Raw genomic sequence first — 23,952 nt, forward strand, 5'->3', positions numbered from 1 at the left:
TGATTATAAGTGATTATAAAGTGATAATACACATGCCAATGAAGAAGTGTCTGTAATGTATGATCAAAACACATAATTCTGTACTTTTAATCAAGTGAATGTTATAATAATGTATGCTCTGTACTCTTAATCAGTCGATTTTATTATATTATGGAAGACTGAAGGTTATACTTTTGAATTAACAACAAATAACGTGATTATGTACTGAGATAAGGAAAAAGCAAAATCTCCTCACTGAGCGAGAAGGGTGGGGCAGAATTAGAAATAGATGGCCAGTGACTCATGAGGCATTGGTCAGTGAGTCATAAGGCGTTAGGGAAGTCCGGGACTTTCCGCAGGCAGCCCTGCCTTGCATGACATCAGGTAATGACATAATGCAATGGGCAGGCTCCATGGAGACACAGTCCTGCCTTACAAACCGCCCTGGGTTAGAGGGCATAAATACTGATGTTCGGGGGAGAAAGAGCGTTCCTCGTCCGCGGCGCAGAAGAGGAGCCACCAGAGGAAGCAGGCTAAAGACCAGCAGAGGACTACACCACGGGACCGGGGAAGGCTCCAGGACTTCACGCCGCCTAGAAGGGACGAGTTCCACCCGCCATCGACCCTGGTTCCAGATCCGACCAACTCYTCTGYCTCTACCCAACGCTCTCCAAATCACCGCAGCCGACTTGGAAAAGAGACGGAGGTCTTTTAAAGACAAAGAGTCTGCACGTTCAAAGGACAGCGTGAGTCTTCGCTCCGCTTCTCTTTAAGAAAGAGGACTTTGCACCGGCTGGACAAAGATTCTGACCAAGGACATCTAAAGATTACAGCTGCCGAGACCAAGAACCATCGGGTATGAGTTGACCAGCTTCCCCCATAAGCCTCGCTCAGTGAATTTAGTGATACAGGTTAGGGATAAGAACAAAGATAGGATGTGATTGATCCTAGTGATTTTATTATATTTTTTGCCTCTTTGATAACCTTTGGGAATTTAACCTGTTGTCATATGCCCCTGCTAAAGCTTGCTTAATAAAATTGTATTCTAAAATTCTAATGAGAATTGTGAACAGTGAGTTTAATTGTGTCAGTCTTAATTATTGTTGGTTCTCCTAAATGTAGTAAAGTTAACATACATGATTCTAGAGATAGGGTGGCTTTGTGTTTTCCTCTGGTGAGTGTTAAAATAATGACCCTGGGACTTAAATCTAAGTCACTAAACTTAATCTAGCCGTTAACAAGTGCCGTTATTTTAGGAGAGGAGCTACCGTTAACAGGAGTGGTTGTAGGGGTTATGCAGCTGTGAGGGCTACTCAGCTGATTGCTTCTCAACTGAAAAGGGTCATAACTTCTGGATYGAAGGTAGTCAGAGCTAGAMGAGTCCTTTCCGACCCCAGTTTAAACAGATAATTCTCYACAARCTATCKCTAGGGTAARACCCGAGTTTCTGGGGATTTTCCGGACCTGTTGGACAGAGAACTGGGCAGTAGTGAGTCCAAAGAGTTGTGAGGAGTAGGCGGGACTTACTATTGGGTAGTAACAGACACAGTGATTTGGATAAGTAACTTTAATCTGATTACTGGACTAGAAATGATAATGCATTTAATTTCTTGCTACTGTAAAAAGGGGTTGGATACTAACAAGTTACTGTCATCACTGGTGAATACATACACAAACCACAGTTCTCTTCACCTGGATCAGCGACCTCATGTTGGCAAAGTGTGTGTCCATGGCTCCACCATTAGGGAAGTTCTGACTCATCCTCTTCATCAGATGAGTGAAGCAGCTGTATGCCAGGCTCTCTGAAACACACACAGGACAACATGCTACTGCAGCCTGCGCAGGTGCAAAACACATCATCAGTCCAGACGTATTAATTCAAATGAAAGAGGAAATGAAAAACATGTCGTTATCAGTAACAGCTGAGTCACATCACGTCAGTCTGATTTGTTCATACTGACGGCAACCATGGAGAGTCTACAGAGAGCGTCTTCTCACCGTCATCCAGGATGACCATGAGCGGTGCCAGCAGGTCACACATGCCCTGAACGTAGCCCATCTCTAGATGCTCCCACACGTAGCTGTAGGCAAGCGCGCACACACACACACACACACACACACACACACACACACACACACACACACACATAAAGGAGCTCATTACGTCACAAAATGCTGTTGCCCTTTGACCTAGTCACTACAGAAGAAAACAGCGACACTGCATTTATAATATTGTATGAGAAATATTTATTATTAAAAGCTTGTATGTACATGGACTTAAAGCAGAGTAGTTAATCTTTTTAAATCATGTATATGGTTTAATCATGTCAAAGACGCTTTAAATAGAGTAGATCATGTGTTCATATGTAATTTTTGTATAGCACTGCAACAATATATTTTATATTTAATATTACATTTTCGTGCAACTTTGCAAATCCCAAAACATCTGCAAATGTAAGTTCATCTCCAAAATATTCCCACAAAACCAACTGCAAGGTTGAACTTTTTGTTTCATATTTTTCTATGCCCAGGTCTTTTAGGGATATGACATGATGGTACAAGCATCATGCTGAGTAGAGCTGCACAAGTTGCCAATTGCCATTGCAGTCTATGGAATATATTAATCACAAAGGATTGATTGGATGTAATATCTGTTAGGTGTTGGGCATTAATAATATTTGGACATATGGACGGACTCGCTGCCCTTAATGCCTACAAGCGGCTGTAAATGTGGAAAAAGAAAGTTCTACAGCATATTGACTCAGTTGGGATGAAATTAAATACATCCATTGGTTCAATCCCAAATGAAATACTCAGAAGTTTGTGGTTGAAGCTCAAGAGGTTTGAATAGTTTTTCACCACACTTTAAAAGAGGCTTACATTTCCGCTCCTTTATTTCTGCTCCTGCATTTTAAACCAGGGGTCTACAACCTGCGGATCTTTAGATCTTCCACAATGGCTCTTAATAACTTTGACTAAACGAACCAACCAATGCTTTTAAATACAGATAAATTTTTTAAAAATGCAGGTTTTAGCAAATTTTCAGTTTTCATTAAATGTGTGAATTGCCTTTCCACAACAGAATGACATTAAGAGTACCAGTAGTATTTCTTGGATGCATTTTCTTGTCATTAGGCTGGAAACAATGTATTCTGGGTGTTTTTTTTTTGTTTTGTTTTTTACATCACTTTCAACATCTTATAGAGAAAAATTTTTCCATCCTCTGTTTTTCCAAAAGTTTCCTATTTTTCTTTATTTAAAAACCTAAAATAGAAAAAAATGTTGGTTCTTTAAAAATGACAAGCAACCTTTAACCTATAACAAAAAATTATAGGCTGTCCATTTTTCAAAAGGTTGCAGCTCTAAATAATCTTTATTTGGATTAAAGACAAAAATGGTTCTTTCGATTGCAAAGATTGCAGAACCCTGCTTTAAACTCCAAGAAAATCAGAAAATGGCAACTAATTGTAGCTGTGAAAGTAGTTTATTTCATACAAATATCTTAAGAATATTTGCTGGATTTTGTGCTTTCAGCTGAAATAAATTTTCCATTGAATGAAAATGCATGTCATTAGAAGCGCAGAAAGCATTTTATTCTGCCTGCAGGCTCCAGCACCGCGAGGTCACAGCTGTCTCTACCTGCACATGATGTTGCGTAGTTTCTCCAGGTTGGCTGTGGTGAAGTAATAATAGTTTCGGTCACAGCGCTGCACATCTTTGTCTATCCTGTGGAGGTTGAGGGCGACCATGTCCAGAAGCTCGATCTGAACGGGGAAACAATACAGTCAACATAACTGGGAGTCCTGCTTGTGCTCCACTGAGACGTGTCTCCTTGGCGGAATCAGCCGATTGGTGCTGATCAGATACCGGCGAGTGCGGAAGTTGAAGATTTAAACTTTTTCTGACCAGTGAATGCACCATCTCTAAGCAACATCAAATTCTAGTGTTCAGTGTGGGTGGTGGGTAGACAGTATAGCGACTCCTCTCTCACACATGGTGAGAGTAACACACCATTGTGTTGCTATGAATGGCTGCTGTGGACAGGAAGGCTAGAAAGCATTTTTTATGTTGTATTAAGGTTCTGATAATCTAGTTGTGGAAAAGTAACCGTGACTGGCTAGAATCAGTCGGAACTTTACAGAAAACAGAGATCGGAAATCAACCATAAAATCCTGATTGGTGGACAGCAGTGTGTAAGGGCAATTGTACAAAGAAAAAGGTAGTAAATTTCCGCCAAAAACTTCAGAAATGTTTAGATGAGTCTAACAAATTTTCTTAAAAACCCCAGGCATTTCTGAATTTGAAAAGTTTAAAATTTCCCAGAAAGAACTCAAAATTTTGAAAAGTTTTTTCCTAGAAAATTTCCTAGAGTTTTTTGGCAGAAATGCACTCCTTTTTTCTGTTTACAACATCCCCAATAAGCTATTGTATTGGTGTATCTAAAGACTATCCATCTATTTTCTTACACCCTTGTCCCTTAGTGGGGTCAGGAGGGGTGCTGGTGCCCATTTCCAGCTAACGTTCCAGGCGAGAGGTGGGGTACACCCTGGACAGGTCGCCAACACAGAGACACATAGGACAAACAACCATGCACACACACACACTCACACCTAGGGGCAATTTGGAGAGGTCAATTAACCTGACAGTCATGTTTTTGGACTGTGGGAGGAAACCGGAGTACCCGGAGAAAACCCACGCATGCACAGGGAGAACATGCAAACTCCATGCAGAAAGACCTGGGCCGGGAATCGAACCCAGAACCTTCTTGCTGCAAGGCAACAGCTCTACCAACTGCACCACTGTGCAGCCATGTATCTAAAGACTAGCAGAATAAAATTAAAGCAGAATTGGGATAAACCTATTCAATACACAAATTCTAGTTCAGTTTTTTTCTTTTTGCACAGTCAGATTAAACAAACAGAAGGCTACAAGGCCTACGCACTGTGTAAGAGGAGAGCGAGGCTGAGATGGCCTCGGTGGCGGCTCCACTCGTCACCAGTTTGTCCAGCTGACTGCAGAGTCTGTCCTCAGTAAAAGAGTCCTGACGCCCCCCTACTGGAATCCTGCCTTCCTCCCTACCCCCACCTTCCTCCTCAGTGCTCTGACCATCGTCTATGCTGGACAGGATCTGAGAGTGAGCAGAAGTCACAGAGTAGTTCCTGGAGGAAGGGAGACCTGAGTCGGGGGAGTCAAACTCTACCAGAGGACGCTCCTCTGGGGGCACAGCAGCAGACGGGGCCAGGGTGGTCATGACAGAAGTGCTGTCCTCGCCACTAGGGGTTTCCTGACTCCCTGCATCTGGCTCATCCACAGACATGAAGACCTGAGAATGGAGGAGAGGTCGGAGAGCGTTGTCTGATGAAAACATTAGGACATACAGGAAATACAAATCTATCAGCTGGGTTAAATGTTACTGTGTTGTTTTTGGTGCTTGAATTCAGAACTATCATTAGTCTGTGAAACCCCAAGTTGGAAAAGCCACAAATTTCTTATATTTTTTAATATACACAGTAATGTCAAAGTGTTAGCCGCCTTTCAGATTTCTTCTGTTTCTGATGTTTTGTGACACTTAAATCTGTAATATCTAAATGTATGTTTTTTTGAACATATGTCTTAAATCTGTTACCATGACAATATAGTATGAAACAGATTATGTGTGGAAAAATCCTGTGCCTTCTTTCACTGGTCCCACTAGCAGACATACGCCACTTGGTCAGAAACAACCAATCGCAGCCAGGAGGAGGGTCTTAGCACTGTCAATCACCCTTGTGTACGCGCTACTCAATGCACTAATGGTGGAGAAACAAATAGTCTTAGCATTCAGGACAGGCTCTTTTTCTGAACCAGCTGTAGCATGGCACAGAGAAAAATGGGAAATGTGAGCATCCCATACACAAGGGTGATTGACAGTGTTAAGACCCTCCTGTCTTTGATTGGTTGTTTCTGCCTGAGCTGTGTGTTTGTGCAGATGGCAGCAGGATCACAGGGAGGAAGCAGAGGAGCTTGATTTTTTTTCATTGACTTTCTGTCTCTTATTTTATTACCACATAGTAAAAAACGTTTTTAATGAAAAAGTTAAACTACGTTATCTAGTTAAACCAAGAATACAAATTTTAAATGATTTCATTAATTAAAAAAGAAAATCAATCTGGGCTAAATAAAATTATTGTGACGTTACAATTATGAATTAATTAACTGCAATTTGTGGTCAACTAGACTTTGTACCTAAATGTGTGGAGTCTGTGAAAAATAAACTTACAGTAGTAAGTTGTGTCAACTTTTTATTCATTTTGTCAAACCTCTAGCGACATGTTTTTGTATCCTGTTTTGCATGAGTGAGATGGAAGTATGTTACATTTATCTGACTCTTGGCTGTTATCAAGACAAATGTTAATTTTAATGCAACTGACAGTTTGCAAAGATTAAGGATAATGTCCTGATCACAGTAAACGTTTATGAGCAGAATTTATTGTGATGTTTAATAAAACTCATTATGCCATTTTCTACTTGTTAAATAATTACACAAAATGACCAGATAAAATATGTACAACAATGCCAGTTTAAACTTTGAACTGTTTGCAAAAAGACTAAGCTCTGCAACATTAAAACATGGATAGAACTCCAACTATGTTAATCATAACTCTTCTTCTCTCCAATGAAGTGAAGGTATCATAATTTTAGTAATCACATGTTTATAAGAGCGATATTTCGTTGTCCTTCCATGGAAGCGGGCAGCATTCAGACGAACATTAAAACACTTTTTAATATAAGTTACTGCTTTGACATGATCACAGCCAAAACATATGAACAAAAATTCTCAATAAAACATAAAATATTTGAAAATCAGACACCAGACAAGTGAATCACAGCAACGTCATCAGCCGGTGTAACGCTGAACTGATGCTGTGAAGCTACTATTAGCAGGAGCGCGGAGCTGCGCCAAAAGCTAACAAACACTGAGAAGGAGAGCTGCCATCGATAGGCATGATTTAATGTTACACAATATAGTATTAACAAGTTGCTCAAAGTCTAAACTGGTATTGTTGTGCATTTAAGGTGTAAAGTTTACCACCTTAAAAGGTAAACTTTTAAGGTGTTTACCTTAAAAGTTAAACACCTTAACTTTTAAGGTAAACACCTTAAGGTAAACACCTTTAAACTTTAAAGTTACCTTTAAAGTTTAAAGGTAAACTTTAAAGGTGTAAAGTTTACCTTTAAACTGCCCCCGTTGCGAAACGCTAATGTAGAGCTCAAAAAAGTCAATTTTACATAATACTCTTGTCCATATGACGTTCATTCACACATAGGGTACCAATAAAATTATTTGTAGCCCAGATTCAAAGCGATTCCATTTAATAAAAGCAGAGCTAAGCTGTCCCAGTAAGTGCTTTTCAGATACGGCTGACTGTTCACCTCATTACTGAGTGTGGAGTCTCTGTGAGCGAGCCTCAGGACGTGGCTGTCTATGCTGCTGCCCGACGACAGCTTGGCAAAAATGGCCGACTGCATTTCCTTCTCCCTCTGCTTGACGATGACCTCACAGGCTTTCCACTCCCGCATTACCTGCTGATAGCGCTCGCTGATCTTTGCATCAATCTCCATGAGGAAATAAAAAAACGGAGAACTTAGAAGCCGACTTGCATACTAAAGCTAGGAGTGTGTGTTAGTGTTGCCTTACCTGGCTCATGTCCTTTTTGCTCATCCCGAACTTGTAGTGTCCCAGCAGGAAGGGCCACACCTCCTTCCTGATCTCATGCTGAACTCCTCCATAGTAAACCAGTCTGAGCAGCTCAAGCTCCTTGTAGTTCTGCAGATACACATAGGAAGGATAACAGACCTGAACAAGAGAAGAAATTCTAATTCAATTCAAATTCAAAAATACTTTATTAATCCCAAAGGAAAATTAAGTGGTCTTATAACTTATTAATTTCAATTCTTCAAAGAGCTATTGAAGATGGTGATGTTGGTAGGAAAGAGCTTCTGCACTGAACCTGAAGAAGCCTCTGATAGAAGATACTCTGCCTTCCCAAGACAGTCATGAAAACGACAGTCAGAATTGTCCATAATTTTCTTGATTTTATGAAGGATCCCTCTTTGCATTGTCATCTCCAGAGGTCCTACAGTTGTCTCCAGAACAGAACCAGCCTTCTTTATCAGGCTGTTGAGAGCCTTTTATGTCCCTGGCTCTCAGCAGAAGAGATGACACTCTCAACAACAGACTTATAGAAGATCTGCAGCATTTTGCTGCAAACTTTGAAGGATCTTAGCTTTCTCCAGAAGTACAGTCTGCTCTGTCCCTTCTTATAGAAGCTTCACTGTTGCGTCTCCAGTTCAGTCTGTTGCCCAGATGAACATGGAGGTATTTATTTTCCTCAACCACCTCCACTTCTTCTCCCATGATGGAAAAATGGTTTGATCCAATTATGTTTTTCTTTAAATCAACAATCATCTCAAGACAACAGGAAGGAAAAGCCTACATGAAAGATGCAGTGGATCGATAATTGAGGGCAAAGAAGAGCGATGGGGACCCGCACAGAAAAAAACTCAGATGAGTCCTGAAGATATGAATTGAGTGTAAATTAGTAATGATGACTTTGTTGAAGCTGATGAAAGATTACAGCTGATGCCTTAATAGCTGTGATGGTATCACACTGCACTCTGTAATGAGACTCCAGTTTAGTGAATCTCATTAAATTTTCATTAAAGTGGAGGAGAGACTGGAAAAGGTGGAGAGCATCCCACGCTTACGATTAACATGACTGCATCAGCGCAGTGTGGCGAGGTTTGGATGGAAGAAGAAATATCATGAAATGAACAGTGAGAGAAGCTCATTTAGAAAGCTTGAACAGGTTCAATGGTTATGTAACATAACTAACAGCATATGTCTGATTCCAAAGCAGGAAAAAGGGAAAAATAACAGAATATGAATAAGAGTTTTCACAGCACCCACTGTTTAAATCACAAATATTGTTCTTCAATTTCAGCTCTGAGCTGCTGATGAGTTTTATCTTTATGCATTTTAAGTTTCTTCACACATGAATCAAGCCCTCATTAGAGGGCAACCTTTCCTCCCACAGCTCTAGGGCTGCTCTATGCAGAAGCCTTAACCGACACTGAGGCTCAGTTACAACATCATTGGTAATGTCAACTAAAAAAATCATCCCGCTTCTGTCTTACATTTCTGTGCTAGTTGCTGTTAGATTTCACTTCTTCACTAGTTAGGTTTTAATGGTTTCTATTTCCCAAAGGCAAAGACAAAGTTATTCAGCTGAAATCATATTGCTCCAATAGTTTGTCACATTATAAATCAAAGTTTTGTTAAAGAGTTTGTGTCACAAAAATGGAAAATTGCTAAAATAATCCCATTGTCAAGAATAACAAATTACCGTTATCTGTATCCAACTACCTATTTAGTCTACTGCCTATTCTAAGTAAAGTGTTGGAAAAATTTGTACTCCATCACTTTGTCTGTTCAGATGTGTTAATTTTTTTAACAGATCTGTTCAAGCCTGTTCATACTTGAAGATTAGGACATATTTTGCTCAAAATAACCTTAACTCAAGTGCTATAGATTTGAAACACCCTCACTCGTGTGTGTCAGAAAGTACTTGACAAAAAGGCACAAAAGGTTTTCTATTCTGGGGACAGAGGTGTTAACTGTGGGGTACCACTACTGTACACCGTGTTAGCCAGTAATGGTACTTACTTATCTATGGTAAGCTCTCGCTGACCAACCTGAACTCCCAGTGATTGTCTCCTGTCGACTCCTCTACAGGTGTTTCCTCCGTGACGCCGTGGACTAACCCTGAAAAAGCCAAGACGGTAGGCTTCCTGATCCGGCTCCTCGTGACACCATGGAAGATACCCACTGGTAGCCCGAGTACCCTCCTAGCAGTTGATTCCTCCATCAGATCCTCCAGTCAGCAGCTCCCTCCTGTACTCAAGACTCACTCGCTCCTCCTCTTACCTAGCCGCCCTCCAACGCTGCCTCAAACTCACAAGCCGTCCTTTTCATCCTAAATCAAGCCCTGGAAACCTCAGTCGCCTTCTCCTGGTCTGGATGAACCCACAAATCAAGTAAGACCCACCCGTTACTTCAAGTCTGAAAATTCCTATAGAACTTGAACTAACCTTACCTGTCCCCTGTGCTCAGACATCCGGTGTGCCCGCTTGACGAGTTCTTGGACCAGAACACAGTTCATAATCCTTTCTGTAAATTTTGTAATAATCTTCATTTACATTTTCAACTGGTTCCAGAGTTGTCTTTTGCATGTGGGTGAGAAAATTGGAATCCACCATGACAAAAGTGACTCTGAAAAGTGGGATACACAGTGCCGCAGTTGGTAGCACTGTTGCCTTGCAGCAAGAAGGTCCTGGGTTCGATTCCCGGCCTGGGGTCTTTCTGCATGGAGTTTGCATGTTCTCCCTGTGCATGTGTGGGTACTCTGGCTTCATCCCACAATCCAAAAACATGACTGTCAGGTTAATTGGTCTCTCTAAATTCTGCTTAGGTGTGTGTGTGTGTGCGTGCATGCGTGCATGCGTGTGTGTGTGTGCATGGTTGTTTGTCCTGTTTGGCTCTGTGTTGCCTTGGGCTGCCTCTCACCCAAAACATTTGCTGAAGATAGGCACCAGCACCCTTTCAGAACCCCCTAAAGGACAAGGGTGTACAGAAAATGGATGGATGGACTCTGAAAAGTCCAAAACTGTAAAAAGTTTTTCAGAGGGATGCAGCACTCTTGAAATTGCTAAAATATTGGGATGTGATCATCAAACATTTTGCGACCCCCGGTTTCAGCAGGGTCGCAAGAAATGTGTTGAGAAAAAAAGATGTAAATTAAGGTTAAGGTTAATTTACGATTGAGGAATCAAACATGAAGCTACCAGGAACTCATTATCTTCCAGTTCTGTCATATTCCAGAACTGCAACTTACCGGTAGTGCAAAGAATACAAGATGCTCAGAGACATGGCCAAGGCAAGAAGGCTGAAACCTGCCCACCACCACCAAGACTGGGCCAAGACAGATCTGAAGATGGATTTTTCAAAGGTTTTATGGGCTGATGAGATGAGTGACTCTTGACGGACCAGATGTATGAGCCTGTGGCTGGATCAGTAATGGGCACAGAGCTCCACTTCACATCAGACGCCAGCAAGGTGGAGGCAGGGTACTGGAATGAGCTGGTATTTAAAAGAGGAGCTGGTTGGACTTTTTTGGGTTAAAGATGGATCAAAATCAACTCCCAAAGCTTCTTCCAGTTTCTAAGACACTATCTTCAAGCCTTGAAACAAGACAAAGTCTGCATCTTTCAGGAAGACCATGATTTTTATGCAGGACGATGCTCCGTCGAGCATCAAAATACTCCACTATGTGGTTAGCCAGAAAAGTCCTTAATGATGAAAGAATAATGCAGTGCCCCCCTTCCTCATCAGACCTAAGTCCCATTGAGAACTTGTGGGCCCTTCTTAAACGGGAGATTTAGATGAAGGAAAACAGTTCACATCTCTGAACAGTGTCTGGTAGGCTGTGGGTGCTGCTGCACAAAAAGTTGATTGTCAAAAGATCAAGAAACTGACAGACTCCATGAATGTTACTGAACTGTTATTGAAAAGAAGGGTGGCTATATTGGTCACTGATTTATTTTTGAAATGTCAGAAATGTTTGTCAGTTTTGAGTTGTATATTTATTATTCTCACTATAACGGATGACAAACAAGTGAGATGTGAAACTTTTCAGTTGCATAATAATTCTGCACACTAATTATGTGTGCAAGACTTTGGGCAACAGATATTGTCCTAAGAAAGCCAAAATCTCACTTTTACTTTCTTAAATATTCAGGTTTGAGAGGTTATTAACATTTTGGATTGACCAAGAACGCTGTAGAACAGGGGTGTCCAAAGTCGGTCCTCGAGGGCCGGCATCCTGCATGTTTTAGTTCTCTCCCTAGTGGTAGCAGCAACCTCCTCAGCAAGTCAATGTTCTCCTTAGGCCTTCTGATGAGCCATTATTTGATGCAGCTGTGCTAAACCAGGGAGAGAACTAAAACATGCAGGATGCCGGCCCTCGAGAACTGACTTTGGACACCCCTGCTGTAGAACAATAAAATGAACCCTCGAAACTACAACTGGTGTAATAATTGTGCACACAGTGTTGATTACACAGTCTATGTGTAATCAACAACAGAAGAAATAAATCTAAAATTGGGAGAGGAGTTGAAATCAGTGGATCATTTCGAATAGGTTAGTTTTGAATGTGGTAAAAACTAAAAGTGTTGCTTTTGGATGAAAATATCAAACCAAAAATGTTCCAATTAGGCATTGTTCCTTTTGAGAATGTGGTAGTCATAAAACACTTAGGCTTTACCGTAGATGGCACAAAATTATGGACTGAACAAATCAGCAGCATCATTACTGAGATGGGTAGAGGGTTAGCAATTAGTAGACAACGTACAGGATTACTGTCATTAAAAGCTGCAAGGAAAATGACTGAAGTCTTAATTCTGTCTCAATTGTATTACTGTTTTATGGTTTGGTACAGTATCCATCCACCCATCCATTTACTTACACCCTTGTCCCGAGTGGGGTTGGGAGGGGTGCTGGTGCCTAGCTCCAGCGAACATTTCGGGCAAGAGGTAGGGTACACCCTGGACAGGTCGCCAGTCTGTTGCAGGTTTGGTCTAACAGAATATACTAATAAACTTCAAATTAATCAAAATAGAGCAGCTTGCCTTGTGCTTTGTTGTCATTGCTCTACAATGACAGAATATGCATTCTAGAATACATGAAAAACTTTTAACTGTTGATAACCAAAACTGAAACACAGATATCAAACTTTATTCAACTAAAAGTTTACTAAACAGCCAAGTAGATTAGCTCTTTAGAATTTATCTAGGAAAATTTATGTAGTCACCTACATAAATTTACATGAAGCTAAGATCACTAAATGTTTTCAAGGCTAGCAAAAATGCACAGCTAAAATTAGCTCCTCTGTTACCACATTAGTGGAAGTTTGTCTATCACTGCACAGCAACTTCATGGGATGGTCATTGCTTGGTCTGATGAATTGCTTTTTTTCACTGTAAAAAGATTGAAAAGGACTGAACTTCACTGGATTTTAATCTGTTAGTACGGATTAAACCATGTTAAGAACTGAAATGAAATGTATGAATTTAACTGGGTATTAACTGGATTTAACTTTATGACTTTAAATAACTTTTATTGCAAATTGGTGCTATTAGTAAAATTTAACTAATAGCATTAGTAAAAATACATAATTTATACTAATATTTAATTTACTGAACACAATTAAATTAAATATTAATTTGTTAAATTAAATATTTAATAAATTATTTCATTTAGTTGTGTTAAACAAACAAGACTGAGCTGAATTGTATTTGTTTAAACGTAAAAAACGCTACTTTTCCTGAGTTTTATAAGCTGGCATATAGTTTGACAGGTTCTAAACTGGATGCAAAATTTGTTGTGCTCAATTTGTGTTGCAATAGAATTTAGAAAGTATGCTGATGAATATTCTGATTAAACTGTTTTTGAAATACTATCAAAAAACTGTAAATCTAGCTCCCAAATATGAGGAGACACAGATGTTAAAGAAAAATAATAGTTTCATTTAGAGTACAGATCTTACCCATCCATCCACGCTTACATCTGATGAAGGGTGCTGATGCCTGGGTTAACAGGTCAGGGTCACCCTGGACAGGTCACCAAAAATGTTGTTGCTTATTTCTATAAGGGTGTCTCTTTATTACCATGAATATAAGCTGTAAAACTAAACTAATCTCATTCTCACTGACCCAACATCAACTTGGCAGTGGAGTCAGCATTTTAAATTCACCATCATGTGAATGTGAGAGGTGCAGAGATGTTGGAATGCAGCGACTGGGACAGATCTACATTCCTGCAGTGATGTTGTAGTTTCTATAGTGCTTTGCAGGCTCACTATCTGCACCTACCTTGCAGTCTTTCTGGTACTTGCTCCACACCTCTTTGCTAAGTCCTCCAGATGCCTCACAAGGTCTGTCTGGGGGTACAATGTTGTGGGTGACCATAGCTGACAGGTGTGTCCGGACCGTGGACAGGTGTCGACAGTATGCAAGCCCTGATGGACAAGTGAGACACATGCACAAGTCCACCAGCTGAGATCAGGAGGCAGAAATTTCAGGAAAAGTACATACTAATTTTGATCCAAAATCATGGATGGAAAGAAGTCTAAAAATAAAAATGTGAAAAACAACAACAAATTAAAGATGCATCAAGAACTCAGTTGCCAATTGGAATCAGATTATATTCAGTAATAGGTCACCTGGAAACTCATAAATGCATCTTTCTCCTGATAACTGAACTCACCGCACTAATAGCTACACTGTAAAACATTTGAAGATGGTTTAACTAGAAAATGAAAGTCCACCAGCTACTTTGAAAATGCAGTTTAAGTCAACAAGAAAACTATTGGTTTTAACTCAGAAATTAAAGTTCATGAAGTTGATTTAACAACAAGAGGCAGGTTACTTAAATATTGTTTAAGTTCATTAATCTTGAATTGTGAGTTTTAACTTAATGTTGCGATTTAAACCCTGTAATTATTTCTCAATGGAAGAAAAAACTGCCCTCACCTAGTTAAAGAGCACACATTTCTCTATTAGTAAGTTAAAATGCCTATTTATTTTACTTTTGAATATTTAAAATTTTTGTTTCAAATTGCATGAGCAAAATTTCTGATCTGAATTTTATTAAACATCTGCTCAAAAATATTTAGTGTAAACAGGACATTATCCGCAAACATTAAAATACACATTTGCCTTGATAACACACAAGAGTCAGATGAATGTAACACACTTCCATCTCACTCATAGGCACACAGGATACAAAAACATGTCGCGAAGCATACAGATAAATAGTTCCCACCCCTGTCTTCCCACTCCAGTTTATTCAACTCTTGGAGGTTTGACAAAATTAATAAAAAGTTAACACAAATTACTACTGTCAGTTTGTCTTTCACAGACTCACACATTTAAGTTCAAAATCTAAAACTCGCTAAATTTATTTGACTTAAAGAGAAAAAGATAGTAGACACAAATCTGCGGCTCAAATGTTTTACAGTGTACCAATTTCAATATGACATGTCAAAAAATAAGTTGAGACTAGCATATAGTAACAATAAAATTTACTGCATGATAAATTGTCCCAGAAGTTATTGCAATAATATTATGTTGAGACAGTTTTCAAGTAATAGAGTGGTAATCTCAAAATAATTCAAGAACACGTTCTCAAAAGTCAATTAACTTTTAATTTTAATGAACATTTAACACCTAGCTTAGCTAGTTAGCATAACGGATAAACAGTTTTTTTGCAATGGTGCGTTGTTTTTCCACAATTAGCACATTTAGCAGTGCATACACAAGGTTGACTGACAGCACTGAGACTCTCATCGTAACTGATTGGTTGCTTCTGACTGAGCGGTGCATATCTGCAGACTGCAATAGTAGCTCTAGGAGGAGGTGGAAGATCTCTATTTTTTCACAAATGGTGTGTCTCATAACAAACTGTCACAACATAGTGACGGTTTTGATAAATATAGAACATGTTTTCATAAAAGTTACATACTGCAGCTTTGAAGACAAATCAGACTCAGTTAAAATTGGTGTAGCAAGACAGATATTACAACTAAAGTGTCAGAGGAAAAAAAACGGTAAAATGTAAACCTTTTAAGTTAAGACATATAGAGGTCATATGACATCAAACTCTAGAGGGCCCTCTCTCATGTTCATTCTGGAAGAGTTTAAACATTCAGCTTATTCAAGTGCAAAGTTATTACTTTGACAAGTTGCACCTGCACAACTACAAGCTTTATTTAATTGGCTTTTAAAATCAACTGAGCAGCAGCCTGGAAGTCAGCTATGCAGAAGTCTCAACACAGACTTGGTGGGAGATTATGCCAACGCAACGAGTGTTGTGTCAAGCCAGTTACAGAAATTTAATTTCTTTTTGCACAAGGCAATAACCTACTGTGTTTCATATAGACAACTGTATTACACGAAGAGCAAAGGACTAAATTAAATTTATTTGTTATACAAGAAGAAAAATGAAAAATTAAACATATATCTGTTTTCATGGCAAATGAAAACAAAATGCTGGATGTGAAATTAGAATAAAGCTGTTTTAAAAAATCCACTCAGAGAAAAAGCAGTCAATGAGTGAGCAAAGCAAATGAGAGAAGAAGATGATGAACTTACACCCATAGAAGGCTCTGGAGACGATTTGCCGCTTCATGTTCTGACAGAGCATCTTCAGTGGAATACTGGTGGACAGAAATCAAATCATTGTCACCACCCTTACTCCTCTCACTTTGTTCAAAAAGTTACAAAAATCCTCCCATCTGATGTGACTGCCAAAAGGTGGAAACCTCACTGGGTTCTAGGTTTTTTATGCATGTGCCTTTGGAAGTGTCTGGACCAATCATTGGAGTTCAATGATTTGGAGGGAGATGCAATATGTTTGGCTTCATGGTGCATTATTTCAAGTCCTCACATGCTGCAAGCAACACAGAAAGAAAGGTTGGAAGTGGAGTTGCCATTTATCATATAGTTTATCATTTATGGTGAAAAATTTCTTATGAAAAGAATTCAGATTTATCGTTGTCTCGATAAATTTACACTATTGATGGTATGTAAAAAAATAAAACCGACAGTATGATAGGAAATGTTATTTTTACTAGATTCCCTGCTGTTTGTTCCATGAGAACATCAATAACCATCAGTAAATTTGAAAATATGATTAAATACAGCTGTGTGCAGTTCAGTGATAAAAACACACCTTTTTAAAGCAAACGGCAACCTGTTTCAAATAGAAATAATTTTCAAGAACAACATTTGTGTTTGTGGCTTTATGACTGCTGTGCCATACAAATAAAATAAATAATGGTTATTTTATCATAATTGTATTGTTATCACAATTATTCCAAAAGATATGGTGATAAAATTGGAAGTTTTAAAAGTTTTGATTTGGGTGCATACGTGTGAATGTCCGACGATTGATGCAGGCAGGTGCAACCAGCTGTGTAGTCAAATGACGAGTTGCTACCAGCTGTTGAGCAGGACTGGCACAGGAACTCTTGAGCAGCTGCTTCAGTCTGTTGCCACGATGACGGACTCCCTCCAAAACCTTGCATCTCCATCATCTCCCCGTGGTCTATAAGGGAAGAAGACACACAGATATCTCAGCGCTGGCTTGTGTTTCCTGTATCCACTTCACTCTGGCTCTAGATTCATGCCTTCTATATTATGACCTAGGTCCCTCAGCTCAACCACAAATACATCAGTCAATGTATTTTGGATAATTATGACAGGAAAAGATGAGAAGATGGATTAAAATGGTGTAGAGAGGAAACCAAACGTGAAAGAGTGGGAAGCAGGAATGATGCTGTGGGAGAGACAGATAGGGGCGTGGATGCTTGGATTCCATGCAGCTCACTCAGAGAGGGGATGAGGGTGTTGGTGGTGGTGGGGTGGGGAACCGTAGAGCTCTAGAAGAGCGGGAGAGGGAGTGAGGGAGCGAACAGTGGGGACGAGTCTCACAGTTAGAACATGCAGGATGCACTAAGCCAGAGAAAGGACAAGACACACCAGAGGCAGTCTGCTCAGGAGCAAATGGCACTAACAGGCACACAAAGAGGAAGGCAAAACTGGAGAAAAAAATCAGAAAAACTTCAACATCAATTTAATGCTCTTCACCTTAATTCTTCAGGTTGGAGCTGATGACCTGTCATAAATATGAAGATGTGCTTTGGTTGTTCAATAACTCCCTCCTCCCCGCCAAAAATAAACAAGTAAATAAAGAAAAAAAAGTAAACATAAAAAAAATATTGGAGAGAGACCAACATCTGGCCTCTCCCTTCTACTTTAGAGCTAGACGTGATCTACAACTGGCTTAGTACTGCAACCCCGCTTACACAATCACTCCATGTCTGTACTACTGCGGAACCCCACAGGACCGGACTAGAGGGGATGGAGGAGGTGGAGGCAGGGGCAGGAGGGAGGGATGCCAGGGGGTAGAGAGATCAGTGAAGAATTACAGTGAACAGCATCGCAGCAGACAACAGCACAAACAAAGGAGAGACAAGCAAGGAGGTCAGCAGACTCCAGAGACAAATCAAAAACAGAAGAGGCTAGGGGAGGGGGGCACTGTCATCACAAGTCTACACAATACACACTCCCCTCTATGCCATCAAAGTAATTGTTCCAATAAAACAATTAACAAAATGATTTGGGTACACATTTCCCATGCAAGAAATGTCAAGCACGTAGCCGCTGAGAAAAGAAACAACTTGAAGGAAGAGGAATTACTCAAAAATAAATAAATAAATAAATATCACGAGTTGGCAACATCTGTACAATCCCAACAGTGGTGAGTGGCAAGCCATGCGCAAACAACTTTCTCATTATCCAAAAAAATTGTGAAAGGAGCAATAAGTAACTTGTCCAAAACACTTGGAACAGGAGAACTCAGCATGTCTGAATAGATGGAAGCATGGGGGACGTATGTGCAGCCCCAATGCGTGGTGGTCTGTTTTCTAACAAAAACTATTTGAAATGTTTCACAAATATACATAAGTCCAGCCTGCCATCTGGATGGCATTGTTTAAGGACAGTAATAAATAGAGAGAAAGTGCTGTTCTGAAGCGGTTATGCTTTTAACAGCTTACCTCAAAACAAATATAATAAAACAAAAAGAGGTAATCTGTTGTTGACTGAAGAGTATACCTGTTCTGTTGGAGTATCGGGGACAGTGGACCTCAGGTGTAAATGTTTTGGGCTCCTTTAACATATGAAGTCTGAATCTCAATTATATTGATGCTCAATTCTCACATTATCTAGGTTTCCATTAAAATAAAATTGCACAAATTGAGATTATGAAAATAAACATGGAAACGTGTCAATTTCTAAAAAAAAAAACAAAGCAAGAAAAAACAAGTTTTTGATAAAAGGTTGTTGCGGTCTTTAAGCCATATTGAAATAGATGTATTTCACAGAACCCCAATGCTAAAGAAAGCTGTGAAATGGACCAAATTACAGAGAACATGGAGTGAATCTTGTCTTGGAAACAAACATTAACAGAAGGTTTCCCTCACTGTACTGACAGCTGTTAGGAAAAGAAACACATCTCATGATTCTCTAGCTTGCACAACCACAAATTCAGCTGTCAAACAAATGTCTTCATGTTTCACATTAGTGGAGTAGACAGTGAGTTTAATCTGATGACAAGTTAATAAGGACCTGTTGCTGCAAAACAAGCCCAGGTCAACATCTGTCCATCACCGTGATTGACACCTGAGAGGTCTTTGTGCTGATGAGTTTGCAGACACCATGGAAGAAAATAAACAGATGACATAAATGTTGTCTTGCTGCAAGACAGTTCTGAAGGTCAGAGTGTTTGGACATGGTGTCGCATGTTCTCCCTTTGCATGAATCAATTCTTTGTAGGTACTCTGACTTCCTTCCACTGTCCATTGTCATGTTAACTGCTCCTAATTGCTCCCAGGTGTGTTTGTGCGTGTGCATGTGTGTGTGTGTGCGTGKGTGTGTGTGTGAGTGCGTGTGTGTGCATGCAAGTGTGTGGGTGTGGTGTGTGCGTGTTTGTCTCCATGGTTGTTTCCAAAGTGATGAACTGCTTACCTGTTAAGGGTGCAACCCCCCCTCTCACCTATTAAGCACTCTATATAAGCACAAATCCCAGGATAGGCATTGGGTCTTATAGAGGTGCGAAAAGGTATGAAATTATTTATCATGGACTAATTTTTCTAAGTGACAAAAAATATTTTTTTACATTTTATCAGAGGTGTGTATGTTTTTTTATGTGCTTATTGCATTACTATAGACCAGGGGTGGGCAACTCCAGGCCTTGAGGGCCGGTCTCCTGCAACTTTTAGATGCATCTCTACTTCAACACACCTGAGTCAAACAATGAGGTCGTTAACAGGACTCTTGAGTTGGCCTGTCACGATAACAAATTTTGCTGGACGATTAATGTTCTAAAAATTATTGAGATAAACGATAATATTGTTTCAAGACTTTTGACACTGATTTAATGGAAATTACGTAATAATGCATGCGATTTCCTGCCATAGATACACTTTATTTTCAAAAGAACACGTAACACTGGAACTGATAAACTAAATAAACAAAAAACCAAAAACCAAAATAAAATGGATTCTCAGTCTCCATTAACAAAAAGTGGAAATAAATACCACATTCAACCAAAAGAGTTCAGATTATGAAGTCTGTATACTATTGCCCTTCAGTAATCACTACATTTAAATAGAGAAGATGGGCACATCAGACTACCTAATGCAATAGTTCATACTACATCATTTTTTGGCCCTATTTTCAATCTTAGATCATTGGTTGATCTAGACGATCATCCTGCAGTGTGTGGTGTGTTACGGTAGATCTTCGTGGCCGCTCCGATCTAAATCAGGGATTTTCCCCGACGGAGTTTGTTAACGCTGAATGTGACAGGTAGCCAATCAGAAAGCGTGGATTCTCCTCTGTGCTTTCTGAGGGGAAATTATGAAGGGGAATCCCAAACAGCTGACACGGCTCAACCCGAAGTCCAGCGGACATTGGAGATGATATGTGGAACCAACATAAATATTTATTCAACATTTCGTGCAAAAAAAAAAGAAAAGAAAAAAAGAAATGACAAGGGGAGGAGTTGGAGCCAAATTGCTACCGTAGTTGATAAACCCGGTAAGTTTTCAGCTGTTCTTCGTTAACGTGACATAAATAGGTTATAATAATTTTCATTCAGTCAGGACTTTACAATGACACTAGCCACATGCATCACAGGTAGATTCTAGTAAAGCATTGATTAATGGCTGATTTTAAAATTAGTTAACTGGACTTGTAGCCATTATTTTGTGCCCATGTGGCTGGACACCACATGGCACGACGAACCCGATCGAACCGTTATACCTAGGATTTCTGTCGGCTAATGTGTGGTCTCTGAGGTTTTGAAAATGGGCCGACAACTCGTGTAGTGTGCGCTGGACATTAGACTAAGGAAATGATGAAGGGAGGGTCAGTGGAGAGCACCAGAGTTTAGCCTTTTTTCATTCAGTGTCATCAACAGAAAGAATAAAAGGCAGGAAGAGACGACAAAGCCTATAATTAAAATGAGGTCGATAGGTTTAATTTATCGTGCGATTAATTGATTTACTGCTTATCGCGACAGGCCTAAACAATAAATCTAGAGAACTAGAACTAGATTGCACTTAGGAGGTGATTCAGCTATTGGATTCAAGTGTGTTGGACCAGGGAGACATCTAAGAGTTGCATGACACCGGCCTTCGATGATCAGGATTGCCCACCCCTGCTATAGACCATGCTGATACTACAAGTGCATTAAATGAATATCAACAATTCACCTGATGTTCTGTACCTCTGATGCCCTTTTCGAGTGTTCAAGGCTCCCATAGCAGTCAATGGGTGAAAGACATGAATATAGCGCCACTATTTTTGAATCTGATTTCAGTGTTCACCACTCATTTTTATGTTTTCACATCAATTGCCCATGGATCCTAATGTGTAACATCACTATGCATGACTGTGTTTATGCTGTTGTAATATGGCCAAATTTCCAGTTAATCAGCATATACTTCCTAGATTTGTTGGAGAAGAGCAAAGCCTTTCTGAAACTTTGAATAGCTGTTTGACATTTTAAAACATGTCACTTCTGATAATCTGATTATCTCTTTTGATACAGTCTCAATCCCTTATAAAACAAAACTAAGCACAGCCTCATCTGACCAAACTCTAACAACAAGTGTGTAAGTTCCAGCACATTCAGTGAAGAAATCTGACATTCAGGCTCAACTCTACAATAGCTTTCAGTTCCTTTAGTTGCTGTTGGAGTTTTTTAGGCTTGAGCCTCACACTGGACAAGTTCAAATTAAATGTCTTCAGCAATAACCATGCATTTCATTTATTTTGGAAGTTGCCCACAACTTTGTTTTTGTTGTATTTACAAGTGAGAAAACCCTGTGGGATCTGCCAGTGGTGCATAGCTACCATTAGCAACACAGGCTAAAAACAATCTACATTCAGAACATTTAAACACTGCACAATTCTGTGTGCATGCCTGGATTAATAAGATACAACCCATTCAAATGAATGAGTCATTACTGTAGGAAAGTCTAACATCAGCAGCAGACAAAGTTAGTGGAAAATGTGTCACATTCTAAATTGAAAATCAAATTTCAATTGAACCTTTATGTTTTTATTAAATGCATGCATTACTTGCATCTAAATACATCAACAAAGATTACTTAACTTCAGATCAAGGTTAGAGACATATTCCACACATAAAATAAGTATTGAACACATCAACAATGCTCCTAAGTTAAGTAAGCATTTCTAATGGGGCTGCTGACACAGCATTTAAGCAAGATGTCAGCACCAAGTAAATGGCACATACAAATAAATCATAGCAAATTAGTCCCTAAATAAAAACCATCAAGCGCTCCAAGCAGGAACAAACCATTTAATGCAGATAGGGGGTGTTCAGGGCAAATATGGATGTGCATTTTTTGATCTGGGAGTGGGAACATAACATTTTTACTGCTAAAAACAATCTTTGAAAATACAATATGATTCATTTTGTAATTGACAGGGCCCCGAGTTTTTTTATTTTTATTTCTATGAGCAAAAAATAAATGAGTGAATTGTGGAAGGCCCACTGTTGGTCAGTGCCCCTAGAATTGTCATCACTTTTCCCCCCTATACTGGGCCCCTGCGCAGGGGTGTGGAATAGGGGTTTATTTATTGTTCATAGAAAAAAAAAGGGACCTTGTCAATTACAAAATTGCCCGGCCCGTCACCTTCTCTGGTGATGGGCCAGAGTCAGTTTGTAACAGAAAAAGTGTGGCGATTGCAGGAGTGCCTAAATGTAAAAATTTATTGTTTTCCAGAAAGCACAATCAAATAACCCTCTCTGGTTCTTCACAGAAAAAATCCAGGAAATAACACTATTAATGAAATAAATACTGTATTTTTCGGACTATAAGCCGCAACCCCAGAGTAAAAAAAAAAACAACAAAAAATCTGTAAACATACATAAGCCGCACCGGGCTATAAACCGCAGATATCTCTGACGCTTTAGGTTTTCCACAACGATGCAGCAGGATGCAACAAAGAGAAGGTTCCAGAATCCTGTCTGTTTTATTTTATATGATGCAACAGAGAGAAGGTTCCAGAATCCTGTCTGTTTTATTTTATATGATGCAATAAAACAGAAAGTTCCAGAATGTGTTATATTATGCAAGAGAGAGAAAGTTCCAGAATGTGATACGTGATGCAAGAGAGAAAGTTCCAGAATGTGTTATATGATGCAAGAGAGAAAGTTCCAGAATGTGTTATATGATGCAAGTTCCAGAATGTTTATATGATGCAATAGAGGAGAAAGTTCCAGAATCCTGTCTGTTTTATTTTGATAAGAACTTAATTTAAATCAAAACAGATGTTTTTATATGATAAGGACTTTATAAAACCTTATTAAAACAGATGTCTTATACGATAAGCAATATATGACGCAAATTTAACAAATGTTTTATACGATAAGCGTTTTATGACGTAGATTTAACAGATGTTCGTGTGCGATAGTATCGATTTATCAATTTTTTATTTGGGCGTGGCATTTTAATCCATCAAACTCGATTAATTAAAATTTGACACAAAGTAGTGTCCTTATTTTTTTTATGTTTATATTCTAATATTTGTATATCTGTTTAGTTTTCAAGGTGATTACGGTGACCATGGTAATCAAGGTGATTGAGATGACTGAGGTGGAGATGACTGAGGGTGGGTGTGGTGACTGATGATCCACATCAAAGAAAATAAACAAACCTTGAAAATCACCCGTCGAGACTCCGCAAATTAATTCAAGTGCTGGGGAGCTGCTATATA

At 39.4% G+C, this 23,952-nt stretch overlaps 1 protein-coding gene across 6 annotated transcripts in view; it reads right to left on the reverse strand.

Annotated features, from left to right (window-relative positions):
* sgsm2 (small G protein signaling modulator 2) overlaps positions 1–23,952 on the reverse strand; it is a 180,538-nt gene that overhangs the window by 17,304 nt on the left and 139,282 nt on the right. For 5 of the 6 annotated variants that reach the window (XM_008425222.2, XM_017308193.1, XM_008425219.2 and 2 more), the window contains 9 exons: positions 17,008–17,182; positions 16,228–16,292; positions 13,948–14,093; positions 7,658–7,786; positions 7,393–7,575; positions 4,922–5,302; positions 3,619–3,743; positions 1,978–2,060; positions 1,672–1,781 (listed from right to left, as the gene is read on the reverse strand). In XM_008425222.2, coding sequence (XP_008423444.1) covers positions 1,672–1,781; positions 1,978–2,060; positions 3,619–3,743; positions 4,922–5,302; positions 7,393–7,575; positions 7,658–7,786; positions 13,948–14,093; positions 16,228–16,292; positions 17,008–17,182 — 1,397 coding nt within the window. The remainder of the gene's footprint in view (positions 1–1,671; positions 1,782–1,977; positions 2,061–3,618; positions 3,744–4,921; positions 5,303–7,392; positions 7,576–7,657; positions 7,787–13,947; positions 14,094–16,227; positions 16,293–17,007; positions 17,183–23,952) is intronic. The other variant, XM_008425221.2, reaches the window with a different exon arrangement.

Source organism: Poecilia reticulata, linkage group LG13, assembly GCF_000633615.1.
Source record: "Poecilia reticulata strain Guanapo linkage group LG13, Guppy_female_1.0+MT, whole genome shotgun sequence".
Taxonomy (NCBI): domain Eukaryota; kingdom Metazoa; phylum Chordata; class Actinopteri; order Cyprinodontiformes; family Poeciliidae; genus Poecilia; species Poecilia reticulata.